This window comes from Centrocercus urophasianus, unplaced genomic scaffold (assembly GCF_019232065.1).
Source record: "Centrocercus urophasianus isolate 14NV4802_14NV808 unplaced genomic scaffold, USGS_Curo_1.0 seq_34, whole genome shotgun sequence".
In the NCBI taxonomy this organism is placed as follows: domain Eukaryota; kingdom Metazoa; phylum Chordata; class Aves; order Galliformes; family Phasianidae; genus Centrocercus; species Centrocercus urophasianus.
Window position 1 is genome coordinate 6,995,070 of NW_024884911.1, and position 18,156 is coordinate 7,013,225.

At 41.0% G+C, this 18,156-nt stretch overlaps 1 protein-coding gene across 5 annotated transcripts in view; it reads right to left on the minus strand.

The window, feature by feature from the left end:
• The window catches only part of TTLL11 (tubulin tyrosine ligase like 11), a 50,782-nt gene that overhangs the window by 22,168 nt on the left and 10,458 nt on the right, over nt 1–18,156 (minus strand). For all 5 annotated transcript variants that reach the window (XR_006170877.1, XR_006170875.1, XR_006170876.1 and 2 more), the window contains exons 4-7: nt 16,515–17,090; nt 15,869–15,964; nt 15,221–15,339; nt 1,450–1,707 (exon numbers count right to left, since the gene is read on the minus strand). Coding sequence is in view for 1 of the 5 variants with exons in the window: in XM_042830728.1 (XP_042686662.1) it covers nt 1,450–1,707; nt 15,221–15,339; nt 15,869–15,964; nt 16,515–17,090 (1,049 nt within the window). In the remaining 4 variants the exon portion in view is untranslated. The remainder of the gene's footprint in view (nt 1–1,449; nt 1,708–15,220; nt 15,340–15,868; nt 15,965–16,514; nt 17,091–18,156) is intronic.

The window sequence follows — 18,156 nt, forward strand, 5'->3', positions numbered from 1 at the left end:
AACAGCAGCATCTCTGGATGGATCTCAGGCATTTGGTGATAAGCAAACGTGGGAGATCTGACACTTGTGTGGTCTGAGCCCACAGGACAGTGTTGATCAGTAGATGAGAATGAGCCATCTGCCCTGCAACGCAGAGCCTGGCAGCATGGCTGGAACTTGTGCATGTGCCAAAGCATCGGCCAAAAGCTCCAGCCAGGAAAAAAAATCTGTGACCATTGCTTATTTTTCTAAGTTGTTTTTTCGAATGAAGAAATTACTGAAGGGGAACAAAAATTTGGGCAGGGAGTCTTTGAAACCACCTGCCCACACACATCTGCAGGCAAATCACAGCTGTATACCGCTTCACTCTTGAAAAAATGAGAGGGAATATTTCACACAATCTGAAAAGAGCAGCGAAGACAGCATTTCGGGAAAAAGGCTCTGCAGTTGGTGTGGATCATCTGGTGAAAAGTAAAGAGAACGTCTGCCAACGTTAAAAAGTTTATTTAACGTGCGTGAGGAAACTGCAAAGCCGATTTCATGGAGATATGACCATTTATTTTAGTATTATTAAAAGAAAATGCTGGCGTTTATACTGTGTGCATCTGACAAGTGCCAAATTAAGGCTTGACTAAACAACAGAGAATACAGAACTAGAAAACATCCTGCACTGATCTGTAGATAGAGCAGATGCCTTCAGTATTTATATATCTGTTATTTGTATAAATCAAATTGTTTATATTCATTCCTGACTGCTAAATGCATCTGCATCGAAACAGAATTTGTATTTTAGGAATACATCTGCAGCTGCTGCTGATTTCTTTTGTCATTCTCAATGAAGACAGAAAATGAGATATTTGCACCATGACTCCAACAAATACATCCATAAAAAACAGAATGAAAAAAATCCCGCAAAAATAAAGCATGTGAAAATAAATAAATAAATAAATGGAGTTCCTTGCCACTGTAAGTTGCAATTTCATGATGTAAATCCTTAGTGTGCAGTGCATCAATAACTGGCATTTGAAATCCTTTGCTTTGGCCTGGGGCCGATGGCAATGCCCACAGCCAGCAATCAGATCTCGAGTGACCCAATTTCATTTGTCATGTTTCTAGTGCATCTCAGGAATACAGCTGTGAGAATGTGACACGTTGACTAGGACTGCAAATAGTATCTCCCAAAGTATCAGTGACCTGCTGTAGGATAAAGACCCACATTTCTATGAGACGTGGTTTCTCAGGTCAGGCATCTTTGGATATTTTTTTTTTAAACATGCAGTGTTTCAATGAACTTCAGGGGAAAAGTTCCTTCAGAAGGCACCACTGAACCTACCAGCTCAAAGCCTGCCACGCTAGGGCCTGCTCTTATCCAACAGGAGCTCAGTGACAGCAGCGCTGCCCAGCAGGACCTTGAGTTTCCAGCTGTTCTATTTCACCTCATGCCATTCCTAAATAAAGCACGTTACTAACCTTATAAATGTCCGGAAACCTGTTGGCCCCAGTTTTGTTGTCCCTTTGACGCCAAGGAATCGGATGAACAACGCAGCCACCCTGTCCACAAGTCGCAGGTAATTGAACTGCTTGGCGTACTTTGGAAACACTTGCTTGAGACACAGGGAGGGCAGGCCAGCCTCTGGGTTTTTGCTGGTCTCGTATTCCGGTCCACCTGCTGGTCCTGCATCCAGTAGATCCTCTCTTGTTTCTGACACATGCTCTGAAGTCTGAGATCTGCAGCATGCAAAATAACCATAGTCTACATTAACCTTATCCATGCAAGATTCAACATGTTCTTTCTGCTTTTTTTTTAGTTACAAAACACTGCTTTATGAGATTTTTCACAACAATTTATAATCTTACATAAATACTGAAGTTCTCTAAAGCAGAAATCATGCTATAAAGAGTATCTAAAACAATGAGCAGAATATTCAACCTTTCAGAAGGTAACAGACTAATGTTCCCTTCTGTCTATGTCTCACATAAACAAGAAACCACCAGAAATACCAGTGGGCAGCTACAGTCAGCAAGTTCAGATTAAAAAATGAATTCCATGAAATTTCACGGAACATTTCATGGGAAATGCTTAGAGATTGTTATAATCTAGTGCTATTTAAACTTATTTTCCAGTAACAATTAGAAGCTTCTACATTTCCTGAGAAGTGAGGAACAAAAAGCACATTCAGATACATCTGCAAAGAACAAATCCTAACAGCGCATCCAGAAGCGATACGGCCCACATCGATGCACAGTGGCACTTCTCAGAGGAGGATGGCTGGGCAATCCCATTATTTTTTCTTCAAATCCTCTGTGAATGCTGTCAAAATACATTATTTCATCTTCACTGTTGTTGCCAAATCCCCTAAATAAAGCTGATGGAGATAACGACGCTCTGCAATTAACGTTACGTGTTGATTCAGGATGACGTGTTGTTACATTTCCTCTGCTTCTGACACACCCGGATAAAATTAAAGATTGCTCCTGCTGTACATCCCCAAAATCAGACAGCTGGTGGTAATTACTTGGCACCCACTCAGCACACACACATTTTCATTTTCTTCCCTGTCGCTTTTCTAAGCACTTATCATCAGGAATAAGTACAATTCACACTGGGCACTAAAAAACTACATTGATCTTTTGTGTTCCTGAACAGAGTTGGTGTCCTTCACAAAGTTCTTTTGGAGCAGAGAGTAACAAACAACATAGTTATTATCCAACCACAACACTGTAAAAATTACCGAGCCAAAGCTATAGTAAAGCTGTAATTTCCACTTTGATACTTGAAGGCAAACTTCCTCAGCTCACTTACACCCATCCCTGGGTCAGGACACTGATCCACTGACACACCGCATCTTCTTCCACTCCAGAATACTGAAAGTAAAGACCACTTACAGGAACAACTAATTAGTATCTGCAAAAAAATGTTTGAATTCAATTGTGAGATCTAATTTCTAAAAGCCACTTTTGGAGTCTAGTTTTGGACCCTCTTATAATCCAGGCTTTGAACTTATGCATTCCCACTATAGACGAGAGCAGCTCACCAACATCCGACCCCAGGTGTGCTCAGCACAGCACCAGCACAGGAACCTCTCACTGCATTCACCACTGAGTACCTGTAATTGTGACCATTTTTTGGCAAGGCAAGAAATTCTGAGTCTTTAAAAAATAAGCAGTTTAGGTAAGGTCGATGGTTCTTCAGTAATGCTGCTCTGCTGCAAATAGCAGCAAATGGCAGAGTAGAAAGGTAACGTTACATTGATATTTGCTTAACTGAGGACAAAAATTACACATTCTTGGTTTCCTTCCTTCTCACGTGTGACTGGATGGCAATTTCACTGCCACTGAGTGCCTTCTGGAGGCCAAGAGAGCGACCGTGTGTTCAGCCAAAAGAACAAGTGTGCTGCCACTGTTTTTAATCCCAGGTCTGCTGATGAATTTTAATTCACATCTTCAGCCAGTTGAACCAGGCCATGAGCACATGGGAAACCGTGTACTCAATAAGAGAGAAGGTTATGTCTGTAACATAACTCTCATTTAATTAAGCCTCTGTGGAATTGTAGTCATGCGCTGCTGTTCAGAGAAATCCTGAAAGCTTCCTAATTGTAAATTCAGGAGTATTTTGGATTGTACATTATTCATTAACCGGTGATTTCAGTTAAAAATGTAAAACTTTCCTTTAAAAGATACTGGCAGAGCAGATGAGATTTTATTTTTCCTTTTAAATAGAAAATACCGAAGGACGGCATCAGGGAAGTCCTTCCCATCCCTCGGCAGAGGCTGCAGGGGCTCCAGCAGCACAGCTCCAGCTCAGGCCTCACCTGCACGTCTGGAATTCCTTGGCATGCACCTCAGTTTGGGCCCTCAAATAAGTCACTGAAACTTCTGACTGGGAGATTGAAGATGCACCTGAAAATTCATTGGCAGAGCATGATTCAGGGCTGATTTCAGTGGACATTTTGGCACGAAATAAGCTACAACAGTGAATGGCTATAAGTGAGGTCAGCCTCAGATTCCTGCTGCAATGACAGTTAGTCCCTGTAGCCCCTGAGGAAATACAGTGGTTTAGAAGATTTTTCCAGCCCTCTGCTTTTCCATCCCACCTCCAAAAGAAGAGTTCAGCAGTAATAAATGAAGGTAACCAGACACGCTGCTCCTGGGAAATGAGGAGCCTCACAGAAAATCCACCCGCTTTCCAAAACACTGTGGAATTCATCTCCCTCACATTCCCACAGCAGCTCTGGAGACAGACACAGCTCACTGCATAGGAGAGGCGGGATGGGACACCTGTGTAAGATTTTAAAATGCATCATCTCCACCAAATCACAAATGTTAACTCAGCAGCTTATTATGATCTAGGGAAACATTCTGTTCTAGCACAGAGGTGGAACAACAGCTTTCGGCTGGGGAATTTAAACTGGCAGTGTTCTCTTCTGCCCTGCGTTGACAGAAAGCATCCTATATGCACACGATCCCTGGACACTTAGGGTAGAGAAAAGCACATGTGGAAACAGAATTGGACTCCATGCTCACGTAACGAGTTTCTAAGCCAATACCAAAGGGCTTTTTCAGCATCAGAAAATCTCTGCAATCTACTACTGGCTTTCACAAGTATGTCGGGTTTTATTCCTCCGCTACAACAGGGGGTCAATCAAATCATATTCCTGTGTGGATAACCCACGTTTCTTATCTTGTGTTTCTTCTCTCCTACTTCTGTCCCTGCCACAAGCACGGGGCAAACATCCCATTCGGTATCTGATCCAAGTATTCACACTCCTCTACAAGTGATCGAAGTTCCTCAACACGATATGAGTATGATGAACATCAAACCCAGCCACAGCAATCCACTGAATTTGGAGGAAAAGCTTTGAACCCAAAGGGGTGTCAGGAAAGCGGACAAGGAAAAGCGTGGAGAGGCTATTTCAGTGCTGTAAAGCATGGGATCACTTTTCAGGAGTGCTTTCAATAAAACTGAGACCTTCAGAATCATGCCTGCATCAGATCCTGTCCCTGTCAATGACACTGAATTGACATACAGACTTTCCTGCCCACACTCACTGTAACTGCAGGCATTTGCACAGCCCACATCCAGAGTGCAGTCCTCCACTGCTTCCACACACAGCACTCCAATGAAAGTTTATTTTCTGCATGTCAAGTCAACATAATTGCATGCACCCCGTCTCTGTGCAGTCTCAACTAATTAAGCAAAACTGCCAAGCTAGATATATTATAGCCAGACTCAGTATCTACAAAAACAGAATTTTACTGTAATCTGCACATTTTTGCAAGGAAATAGTGCACAATTTTTTTTTTCCTTAGTGATAATTTACATTTGCTTGCAATGCACACTACATTTTCTTCTGTATCTCAGCTGCCATCTGCACATCTTAGGGTCAAACTGGATGACATAACAGCCCAAGGGTCAGCCAGTCAAAGATAGGCATAAGCACTGTCAGAACAGCTACAAAGAGCAAAAATACAGTTCAAAGTACTACAGCAGCAAATATTTAACAGGGGTTTTCAAGTCCATTCCTATCATCATTCATCAGTCAAATGGAAAATGCAGAACTACTCTTTCTATAACATTCACAGAACTTAACATCACTACAAAACCTCCACATCATATTTACCACCCAGCTCTTTCTTACTCCAGAACACCATTTCCAAGCGGCATCTCACACTGCCTCATTCAGGACTCCATCTGGAGCCCCTGCACAGCACAGAGGTTCACGTGCTCTGCCTGTTCCTCTGAAAACCCTGCACAATGCCTGCGCACAAGTGCTGCAGTGGAGCTGCGGGGAAGGGATCAGAAACTCCAAAATTCAGAACAAATCTCCAGAAAGAGAAACCTGCAGAGACTTTCTCTATTGGCTCCTTCCTCCTGGGCTCTCCAGCAGGCAAGGGGAGGAGAAGAAAGCTGAGACCTGCAATTTAAAGCTGCTCCTCGGAATTAATTGTTCTGACTGACACAGCTGAGTCAGGCTGAATGAACGAAAGGTCAAATATAAGGTAATACTTCTGGTGCCACACGGAATAATAGCAAGGCTTGATTTCCATACTCACGTCTGACCTCAATACATTAATTTCTCTAATTCCGCAGCTCACAACAGATCTTTCTTTAGAAATCATCAACAGTGGAGAAAATATTAACTGCATCTTTAAAAAAAGAACTGCAATTTTAAGAAAGCTTATGGAAACAACATTCAAGACTACTTATCTTTTATGCATGAGCACTAACTTATTAATATTTTCTCCATCTATGTCATATCCCTTTCATTTTGACTGGCCTTAATCTTTATGCAAATACAAGTTGCTATGGGACAAACAAATTTGCAACCACTAATTAAAGGCTGCAGCATTCACAACATTTTGTATGCTTGCACAGAAAATTTGGCCGTCCAGTTCAGAACAAAATCGGGCAAGAATTGGAACAGCAGAGTTCTAAGAATGCTTGTTGATATATTTAACATTTATAGCACTGTTACAAGTGAAAACTACGCAATTTTTTTTTAATCAACTGACTACCACTTCCCTAATAGAGGAAAATACTGTGTTCTGGATTCTGAAGCCAAAAGTAATTCCCTCTGCTGAGCCTCTACTCTCAAAGCAAGGACTCCATTAGCAAAGTTACAAGCTCAGAAGATTTTGCATGACGAATCTGCCTATCCACCCACTTACCACCACTGTATACAGATCTCCCCCAAGAAACTGATTCATGTCACTGGAGGCTACAGGTGTGCATGCCTTCACACCATTAAACCATTCAGGAAATAGTCAACAACAGAACAATGCCTTTGTGGTACCAACCATTCATTAATTGACCTTTATGAACTAATCCGATTACTTTTATTAACACAGAGAAACTACCAGCACTCACAGGATGTGACAGCAAGGAGTTTCAGTCTGCCTGCACATTGTGTGGGAAATCAGCATCTTTTGTTTAGAGCCACCCCCGACCAACTTCCTCTGAAGGAAGGGTTTCATTTTCATTACTCCTGATAGATTTATTTCATTTTGCTATTCGCTTTTAAGGCGCTTCTATGCCCTTACTGAAAACAGCATTAAATTAAACCACCAAGGGTCTTACTGTAGAAGAGGCAAAATAAATAAATAAACGTTTAAAAGAAAACCGGACGCCCCAGGGGATTTCTTCCATAGGAAAAGTGTTCTTAGAAAGCAGCCACGAGGATGCTAAGGTAGCAGAGGAGCTTTACCCTGCCATCCAATGGAGCAGAAAGCGGCCACGCAACTGCCTTTTATCAGCAGAAATCCTCCTAGAATTCTGCACACACAAAACATCGCTGCTGATGATTACGCTGCTGTGAAGTCATGTGGCTTTGCTTTCACTCTGTGGCAAATGGGTGCCAGGCAGCTTTATTTCTTTCTCATTTTTTTCAGAGAGTAGAGACCAATTATTATTTAAAAATAAGCCAATCATCCCTCTTTTCAAAAGACGAGAAGCAGCAGAAGTTAAATTATAGAGAACATCACTGCCCCCAATACATTAATTTCTGTCACTATGTCACTGTAAAAATTTACAGCAGATATAATCTCTTTGAAGGGGGATCAAGTCATAGAAAATACAAGCCTAGTTTTAAATAGAATTTTAATTTAAATGAAAGCTTCAGGGAATGATGTTTATGCTCCTTATCTTTCATACCTGGTGATTAAGTTAATTTATACTTAATGGAAGAGGATATTTCTAATCCCCAGACAGGCTCAACATCTGTCTGTGACTGTGTTTTTGGAAGCCTTAAGCTGCTCGTGATTGATGTAATAAAACCAGATCCTGCAGAACCGACACCTGGAGGATAACTGTAAGAGGGAAAATGTTATTTTTCCCGCTCAGTGCCTGTGCTCAAGTCAAGCCAAAATCCCAAGCACTTCATTTTGCCATCCCTTACAGACCTGCTTCGTACTCCCACATCGTTATTATTTGAGTGCAGACAGGGGAATAAGGGAACAGTTCTCAGATATGGTTTATGATCTAATGTTCAGACTCGCTTTGTGCGCTGAGAACAAGCAACTTTCTGAGTCAGCCTGAAGCTGATGACAATAATAAAGCTCCTGCAACAACCTGAGAAATAATCTCCATTTTTCCTTCATCTCTCATTCCACGTCTATTTAAGAAAGAATGCTAGCTAACTAAATGCTCGCATTTACTTCACAGTGACAACAGAAGATCTTGAAAAGGAAATATTTTACCAGGAAAATACATAATTTTCACTTTTCTGTCCCAACAATCACAGTTTTCCACTCAGAAGGAAATACAGGCACTCCGTTCTGAAAGCTGATGCATTTCCTGATGGCTGTTTCCTGAGGTGCTTGAAACATAACTGTCAACCTATGCCACGTATGGAAAACTGGCTGGCAGTTAAGCCCTGCTTCAGCACAAACACATCAGCCCCTCTCAGGCTGAGGAGGTGTCCGCCTTGGAGGCTACAGAGCATGGCAGAGGTAACATCTGAGAACATGACAGACCTCTCTATTATTTTCACAGGGCAGTTCACCTCTGAAATTGAAGGAAAAGCGAAAAACAAACATTTACAGTAATTTCTCTTTCTCATTCAGAAACAGGAGTAACCCTGCAAAGCACTTACATACGCACTTAAATAACATCACAATTACTATTTGTTTTATATCCTATCCAGAATAATCTGAGCAAACGTCAGGCCGTGCTTACTACCAGTTCCCCCTTGTTCAGCTGAAGGTTGGCATCAGCAATGGCTGAACACAACAAACAGGAATTCAATAAAGCTCCCAGGAAGGCTTTGAAGCACTGAAGTGTTTATGTTGACGTTTTTGACTTCTTGTTTGCTTCTTTGCAATTTGAAGGGGAAAAAAAAAGACAAAAGCTTATTTTCTTTGAATTCAGTCAAAGCAGGAGCACAGACCAAAGGCACTCTGACATCGCATACCCAACCAGGCTCCAGCAGCCACCAAGCTCCAAGCCGTGCTGCCAGGCTTCTTATTACCTCAGAGAAGCCAACACAGTGCTCTTGCAGCAGTCATTCTGCCAGCTCTGAGCTGCAAAACATAGCCTGCCTTAAGCCTGATTTTGTTACCTTTCAGATTTATATATCATGTGTAAGCAAGTAACTGAATTCAAAGATTTGGGCTCACTGCCTCCATGTTCACTTTTATGGCACGTGGAAGGATGCTAAGCAGCCACCCTGCTTTATGCCTGACCTCCCTTCTTCTTGGGCAAACCTTGAAGATGAGAGCAACTTTTGTGGCCACACTACAAAGACCAGAGGAAAGTGAATGTTCTTATAGAACCTGCTTTGTCTATGTATTTTATTACAAAGATACTCTTTCCTCTTGAGAATTATACAGAGAGGAAACAAAAAGACTTCTTAATAACATAAAGTGCAGTACTGTGTGAATATGTAAGATGTAATTGCTACAGCATGTTTTCATATATGAGAATGCTTGGAAAGTTCCAGTTTATGGAAACATCCTGGCAGGTCACACTGCTTAGTGCCTTTTCAAACCTCCTCTATTTCCACGCTAGAATATTTAGAGAGAAAAAAAAAGAACACGTCAGTAACAAAGCAATTAGATAAGCTACATCTCAAAACATTACCATTCAAGTCTAATTGGACACAATGGTCTCCATTTGCAGTTTGATAACACAAAAACAGAGTGAGGTTCACACCGGTGCTAAAAGCACTGCAGCGTGCCAATTACTGCAAAAATATACTGCATTTTTGGACCCATTAATTCCACGGTGTTGGAAACAAACCCTTTTACAACTCTGCAATTCGTAACAATTCTCAGCCATTGCATTTTTTAAATGATCAGGACCTGTTATCAGCTCGCTTGTTTAGGGCTTTCTAAGCCAATGCTGCTGTCCCTCCACACGGGGTCATTTCAAGGGATTCAAAATAAGACTGAATGCACTCTTTATGTGGAAGTTAAAATGCAATCTTTACGTTTGAGATATGTTTAAGTACAGAAGATGAGCAGATGAGCACAGATTCTCACAGAACTGTACTACTGAAAAATGACTCGCTATTTTGTTGCAGTGTTGAAGGTTGAAAGAAGGTAATCATAAATTACCCTTCCATTAAACATGGGGTTACTCTGTATTGCTTGTGAGAATGCCAGTAATTTTCCACAAGTCTTTTATTTTATTAGCAAAGGATTGTAAAACACAAGAGATGAAAGTAACACCAAAGAACAGCATGGAGAAAAACCTTTTCAAATCAATTCTAACATTGCAAATGTTCAGAACAGCAAGTTATGAATCAAGCCATGATGCTGCACGGAAAATGCAGCAGCTCTAAGCTTTCAGGAAGGGAGAAAGTAAACGATAAAAGGATCACTAATGTCAGCCAGATTGGCAATAAGTAAAGAACTCTTTGCAAACGCCAGTAACCACGAGGGATATTTAGTGAAGATTGTAGAATCAAGCCTGAAGTCTTTCAAAGACAAAAACTGAAGATCTTCTGCAATATTTATTTATGACAGTAATACACAGACCGACCTGATGTGCTACCAAACCCAACCTTGCCTGCAGTGGTTTGATAAAGAAAACCATTTAAGTGAATCATTGACTTCTTTCTGTATCTATGCTACAGGTAGCTATTTTTGAAGATAGATTAATGTGCTCATTTGTATTTAAGCCACGCATTTTTAGTCAATTAAAACCCTTCAGATTCCATAGGAAACACAAACTTAAAAACTTCTGTGAGAAGATTTTCAAAAGAAAATTGATAGGATCACTTCTACAATACATTCACGTTATTTACCACTGCTCTGGACTCAATACTATGCTTTCTGCTGCTCTAACAGCACTTCTGTGGAACTTTCCCTTAAGTGGCTCTTAAAACCAACATAAAACTTTCAGTGAGTCAAGCACTGCCAGATCCTTCGCGTTGTTTCATGGAGGAACACTTCATATTTCAGCTCATGGAGTTTCCAAGAGGGCCTGTCTTAATCAATGGGAAAAAGGTTAAGAGCTCTTAACAGTGAAGCAGATAAATACCTAAACTGCAAGAAGGGAGAGCAAAGATCAAGGCACCTATAGCATTTGCTTCTCAAAACCAAACAGGGTAGTTGAGGGCAGTTCTTCCTGAGCAGGATGGGAAACAGCAGCAGAAATAACAACCACCCAATTGACAGAAAAACAAAGTTAACGTTCCACTAATCTGAACTGAAGTAACACTGGCAGGCATCACATTTAAAAGTCATCCCCACATGTCTAACTCCTCAGAAGCCACGCGGCCTAACGTAATGGACAAGAATTGATAGTGAAGTTGGCAGATTGCCTGATGAAGGAATAAAACAAAAAACCCTCTAGGAAAGAGAAAGGGTTTAATTCGATGTATTTCCAAAGGGCTTTGGGAGAATGATGCTGAATATGAATGCTCGGTCATTTTGACTGATGGAGAAAAGAATTGTGTCAGCCTCTAAAATGAGCCAGAGTAGAAAGATCAATCTCAAAAAAAGCCATTCATATGAGCTTATAGACTCTCAGGCAGGAATAAGGCTCAAAATGAAGAGGTGGTGCTTGAGAAGCATTTGAATAGCTGAAAACCTGACCAGACTTCCAAGCAATAACAAAAGAACACAGGAATCAAGCTAAAGCTACAGGAGTCAGCTAAAAAAGTCAATCAGCAAATGGAAACCAAAATATCGGTATTAACCGAGCTACGTTTATTACGTGCTTATTTTATAAATACTAATTTCACCCCACATAATTCCACAGGCACTGACAGCCCCACGGAACGAATCCCTGCAGAAGCACAGCGTTGGCTCACAGAAGCACACACCAAGGCACTGTGCAGCAAGGCTGAAGCACAGTCGTCCTCTGCTGATCAGCAAAGCTGCCGCACCTCTGTCCCTGCTCCGCCTCTGCATGCTTGTGACCCGAGTTCCAGCCTTAATCCACCCCATCCCACCACCATAACCTCAGAGTATGCAGTGAGATAAACACAGCCATCAACAGCAGGAATGACTCTCGTCATCAAGTCTGGGATAATCACGCTGAAGATATGTGAAAATATGCTATGCAAAGACAATGTGTGCAGCAGGAGAGGTTATGAAACTGAGCAGGAAAGTATCTGGGAAATAGAAGAAATCCAGCCATCCAGAAATAAAGCCATACTGCCTTTTTCCCCAACCCCTTCTTTACAGATTCCATATTGTCCAACTGGAAACTGGTAGCTTTTCCCAATACCAGAGGAAGAAACTGCTTAAAGTGAGAAAGATGCATCATCATTCATACAGTAGAAAAAATAAATCATCTTTTTTTTTTGTTTGTGTGTGCAAGAATAAAACAACAATATATTAAGTTCTACCAAATCTTGATGAGAATTTCTTCCTAAATACATTATGCTTAGAGGGGGGAAAAAAAATGATCAAGCTGACATACATTTGTATCTCCAGGGTGCGTCCTGAACAGAGTGACATCAGCTGGTGCCTGCATGCTGAGCCTGCAAAAACATTTGAGAGACCACGCTGGGGCTCTTACTGCTCTGAAAATCAGTGAATCGCATTTGACATTTGCTGGAGCCTTGGAATCCAGAAGAGAATCGTACCCAACACAGTGCAAAAAGAAGAAAACATAATCTGATCACAAATAAGTTGCAAGGCTGAGTGCAAATTAAAAAAAAAATAACAGTATGTATAGAGAAGAAGCACTCAAGAAAAAATAAACTACTGATGAAACAGTACAGTAAGCTATAAAGCAAAAGCTCTTCTTGTGGACACGACAAATTGATTATTTTTTATAACCACCATATGTTAAATTACATTTAGTTTCCAAAGTGCTTCAATTCTTTATTCTGTCAGCAGCAATTCCACTGCTGAATAAAAGTCCCTGCGTGACTCAGGGGGCTGCACCTCCTTTGTCTCAAACATGTAAACAAAGATTTTACTCCACGATCCACTCATATCTTGTGATGATAAACACGGCGTAATACTATGGCTTCCTTGTCAAAGGAATAAAACCCTTGTTTTCTGCCTTCAGATATTTAAAAAATAGGCATGGAAATCCAAGAGATCATACTGGGACACAGAAGAAACAACAGCAACACAAATATAAAGAATTTTCTTATTATCTCTTATCCAGATTAATTAGCATTAATAAACCAGGACACAAACACTCTCAACAGGACAGGGAAGGAGCTCAGCAGCACTGATGGAGAGCAGAAGTAAACTTCTAAAGGCTTTTAGAGCAGAGCAGCTCCACGTGACACACAGCTTCCAACGACACCACCAGACAGACTGACAGCCAGCTGAGAACACACAGTATTTGTACACGAGGCTGAGACTCCTTTTTGCTCCTGGCATTTAATGCAATTTTAACAAGAATAAATTGCTAACAATTAAGTGAATATTGAAATGAACATCTTTCACTACTATACAAATTCAAACTTAGGCAAAAAAAGTTTGCAATGTGTTTTAAAATAGATTTTCTGTTGGAGGCACAATATAAGCAGTGATTTGCATCAGCGATCATCTTAATTAAACAGCTGTTTACATAAAGTAACACTGATTTACTTCAAATGCTGCTTGGTGTCAACAGACCGTTCATTTAACTGTGGAAGTTTCCTTTAGGCTCAAGTCACTTCTCCCTCCTCCAGCAGGCTGCACACAGCTCCTCCACTGCAGACTGCCTGCAGCAAATTCAGTACTGCTATACTTTATACAAATTGTTGGGGTTTGGTTTTTCTCTGCAGAAACATTTTGGAGCACAGTGCAGCCTCCTGCACTGCATCCCTGTGTGACGAGGTGAGGGCAGGCAGCCCTTCTGACCACACTGGCTGCTGCAGAGGGGATAAAAGCACGTGTTGGGATCACTTGCTAGGCACTGTGAAGGGACACGTGCCACCCTGCTCCACATGACACATACCCAACTACATCCTGCTCCTTCTCTTCCTCTTGGGCTTTGATTTGCTCCCTCCTGATGATACAATGACCAGCTGGCACCAAAGCTCTCCCCTGAATCATAAACTCAAGGCAAAAGAGTGAACATTACTGACAAAGCTTAAGCTGTAAAAAACACCACTATAATTGGTGACAGATGTTCAAACCAGAAATCAACAGTTCTGACCATCACCAGCCTCTATTTATTTACTTCAATACATTAATAGGACAAATTTTGCTTTCCCTGCTGTCAACCACAATAAGACTAGAAGTACTACAATGACACATAAAATACTATCCAGCTTTCTACATCCAGTCAATCATCTTTGCCTGGAAAACCTACATGGATGGCATTTCTCTGTAGCTACTTGTAGAAATGTTTGGAGAAGGAATGGAGGAGCACACTTTAGAACTAGCTGAAAGGCACTGAAAGGAGTGAAAGAAAAAAGCAAAAGCACTGCAAAACCTCCACTGGTGAAGATGGGGCAGAAGCAAGTGGGGCTCAGTCCCCATCTCAAACGCTTTTACTTGGGCGTAAATCTTCAACGCGATCAGAATGGGATCATCCTTTACTTGAAGCTTACAGTAAGATCATGCCTTTCTTAAGAGGCTCCATGAGCAAGCTCCTGTTCAACAAGTTGGAAGCTGTCACACACGTCCTGTGTACCCATACAAGAAGTTACAGGAATACCACCCTGTGCACTAACAAACAAGACTGCCTTACGGTGCAGGTATGCAGATATTCACCAACAGATTATCCTGAAAAAAGCAGCATCACTGATGAATTCTTTCTGGGAAGAGCCCATGGTTTGTCTCATGGCTGACTAATCCTGTTCTACATTATTTAGCAGTCAAAACATATCAAAGAAGAATTCTCTGTTGAATAAGCTTCCCAGACACATGCCAGCATTCTCCAGCAATTCCTTTTTGTAATCATCACTTGCCTTTCTTCCATATCTAATGTGTAATTAAATGAACGCCCAACATTACATCAGTGTAAAAGAAAACAAAACAACCAGTTGCATAATTACAGGCTAAAAAGAGATCTTGAGTGCCACACAAAGTAACCTTAAGGGTGAAGGTTCAGCACAGCTAACACAGGACAGGCACAAGACATCCTGAATGCCAAACCCACGACCTGTGTGCAGCACTGCCTCTGCAAGAAGCTTCATCTTTTAGCAGTATTGCTGCAATACAGAACTTGTAAATACAGTCATGTCTAATTCAGGGGACTATTTGGCACGGATTAGAGAGACATTCCTCGACAATTATTTTGATTATTTCTTTCCACAAGAGGACAACAAATGTGCCCTTGAAATCACAGAACATGAATAACATCTTTACGCTTGCCGCTAAATGACACGAAAACACTTACTGAATATCTTTTGTCTTTTTTTTGTGGGGGTCCACCAGACGAAGAGTATCTCTGATAACAGCTACTTTCACTTCTTCATCAACAGGACTTGGGACATTTTCAAACACCCCAGGAGAGAGCTTTAATTCAGAAAGGGATGGAATTATTCAGTGTAGAACTGAGGATTATTGATTCTGCATCTTCTCAACTCCATGTGTATCACGTATGTTTTAAATACACAATGATAGATTACAAAATACTTCTTTAAGAATAAGCAAATATCTTAGTATTTTCAGTATGATGTTACAACAATTTTAGGAAATTTCTCTAGTAACCCAAAATTTAAAGAGAGATTGTTGCCAATATTACCATTTATATTATACATACAAACGTGAAAAAAATTCAGCAATGCTCTAAATACAGTTAAGAAAACTGCAGGGGATGATGAATAAATGTATTTATGACAAAGACGATGGAGAGCTTTCACAATTCCAGTAAGTCATATTCCAAAGGTATAACATTAGTCATGATTTCAAAGCAGAAAATTACAGAGAGCCTCCGAGTTTTCATATGAGCAGACAGCCTTCATATCTCAAACAAGGAAAAAGACCAAAAAACTAATCCTAGACAATTTCATTCCCATATCACTGTCATGTTGAGAGGTCTTACCTCTTGCTCGTGCTCTATTCTCATGCTGGGGTTTGCATTTACTTCCAGCAACATGGGCTTCAAGTTTTTCATCAGGAGAATGTCAAACCCTAAAATCTGTGCATAACAAACAGCGTGTTACTTTCCTTCTATTTAAGGTGTTCTTCTAGAGAATGCAGTGGTCATTCAAAAGTCAACATTCAGGTGGAAGAAACACGTGAGGGACAGAAGAGAAATAACTGAGAAACAAACAACACTGCTGAATCATTACTGCAGCCATTTGACTTCGATCCTAATATCTACTTTCATACTACACCCAGCTCTAAACACTGCATCCACCAACACAGAATTGCAGCATTTATCACAAGTAGGTCTCATCAAGCAACAGCAAAGCTTCGTGCTGCATCATCCAGAAGCTAGGAACTGGAAAATATATTGCTGCTAATGATTGATATCCCATACAGTAACATTGGCCAGCTGATATTTCTGAGGTAAAACTCGGGTAAGAACTTAAGCTGTGAACTCATACAACGCATTGTTCAGGCTGCATCTGCCATTCCTCCTTCCACCACATCGAACAAGTGATAAGCAACAAAACAAAGGGCACATCCAGAAAGTGAATCCATGCATACAAATAACTGCATTCTTGTCAGAAATTCCGACCTACCTGGAAGCAAGTTGGCCCAGGCTTTCCTGCTGGGATGTCAGACTGATAGTAAACTTTCAGTTCTGGTGTCAGTGCAATAATTGTTTTAATCACCAGTGAAATTATATCTGACCAAACCTTTTTGACATCAGCTCCTCTGGAAGACAGTCTGCACAGAATGCTTGAGAAAGTCCTCTTGCTGCCAGTGTTGACATTGTCAGAATGGATGAAATTCCCACTATGGATATTTAGTGAGTAGTTAGTTAAGTGCATAAAAACCTGGTGCAAATTTTTTAGAGTGGGTTCTTGATAGGGCTCTGTACAAAATCTAGAAAGTCCATCTTTGGCTATATAAATCTCTAAAGGTTCCAAGGATTTCAGTAAGACGTAGAGACGAATATCAAACTTCAGCTTGTCCACAAGCAGTGGTTTGCAGATGTACTCCTGGACCACTGCCGGGCGGCTCTGCAGGCTGCCGGCCAGCCTGACGTCGCTGGGCTCTTTAATGAGGTAGATTCCATCCCCCTGGCACCCGCCATCAGGTTTGACAATAAAAGTAGGCTTCCAGGACGGATCGCTCTCTTTCATCATACGAACCTAGGGTGAAAATAATTAAACTGAAGGATGCTAATAAGGGGAGAAAAGGAGCTGGTGCTACGAAAGGCAGAAAATTACGTGTGTCAACAAAAAAGAAAGTAGCACAATCTCATCACAATGGCAGTAAACACCATATTAAAAATATAGAAGATAAACAGTAGTGACAAGCATAAAACTAAACAAACGGACATGAGTAGAATGTTACTAGTGCAGACACAAGGACATTTTCTTGAATAAGCCATTGTATAAACAATTCCAGGAACAACTTCTCAATCTTATGCACCAATGTATGGAATGAAATGCCATGTAACTCACCAGGTCATTTGACCAGCTGTTCACGTGTATGAAACTGTAAAGTTAAAATTCTGTGCTGCATTTTGAAATTATGGACAAAGAAAGGCAGCTTGCTTATTGAGATATACATGCAGGGAGAAAAAAAGGAAGCAGGAATTTCACACAGGTAATTTCTTTTTCCATCACTGAATATTTTTCACAGTTGGATACCCAATGTTAGTAAATCTGGAGCATATTGAGCCATATACAGACATTCAGCAAATATCAAGAGTTTACTAAATAAAACATACAGCTTACACCTGAGCTGCTACCCACCATCACTCTCCAAAAGGAAGATTTTTCTGGATTGCAGCAGAATTCCCACTAGGCCTGACATGCAACTATTAGCCTTCCTTCAGTGGAAGAGAAAGAAAACCTTATCACAAACTCAACAACTCTTACCAATGGCTTTGATTTGTACTAAGAAAATCTGTTTTAAATCACAACAGTGCAGATGCTTTCCTTAGATGTACACACTGTGACATCAAGAAAGAGGAAAGCTGGGGGACAATGTGACAAATCAAAATCTTTGGATGAATGTGCACAGCACTCCACATCTCAAGCCAGAGCAGATGTTCACTGCACTCAGGCATCCCCCATTCCTGTGCTGGTACAGCACCAAACACTGCACTCTAGTGTATGAGCCTGCAAACAGCCAACACCAGCATCCACACTGGGGTAATGCACTTTAAAAGGCAAGAATGCATAGAAAAGTCAACAGTCAGAACACGTT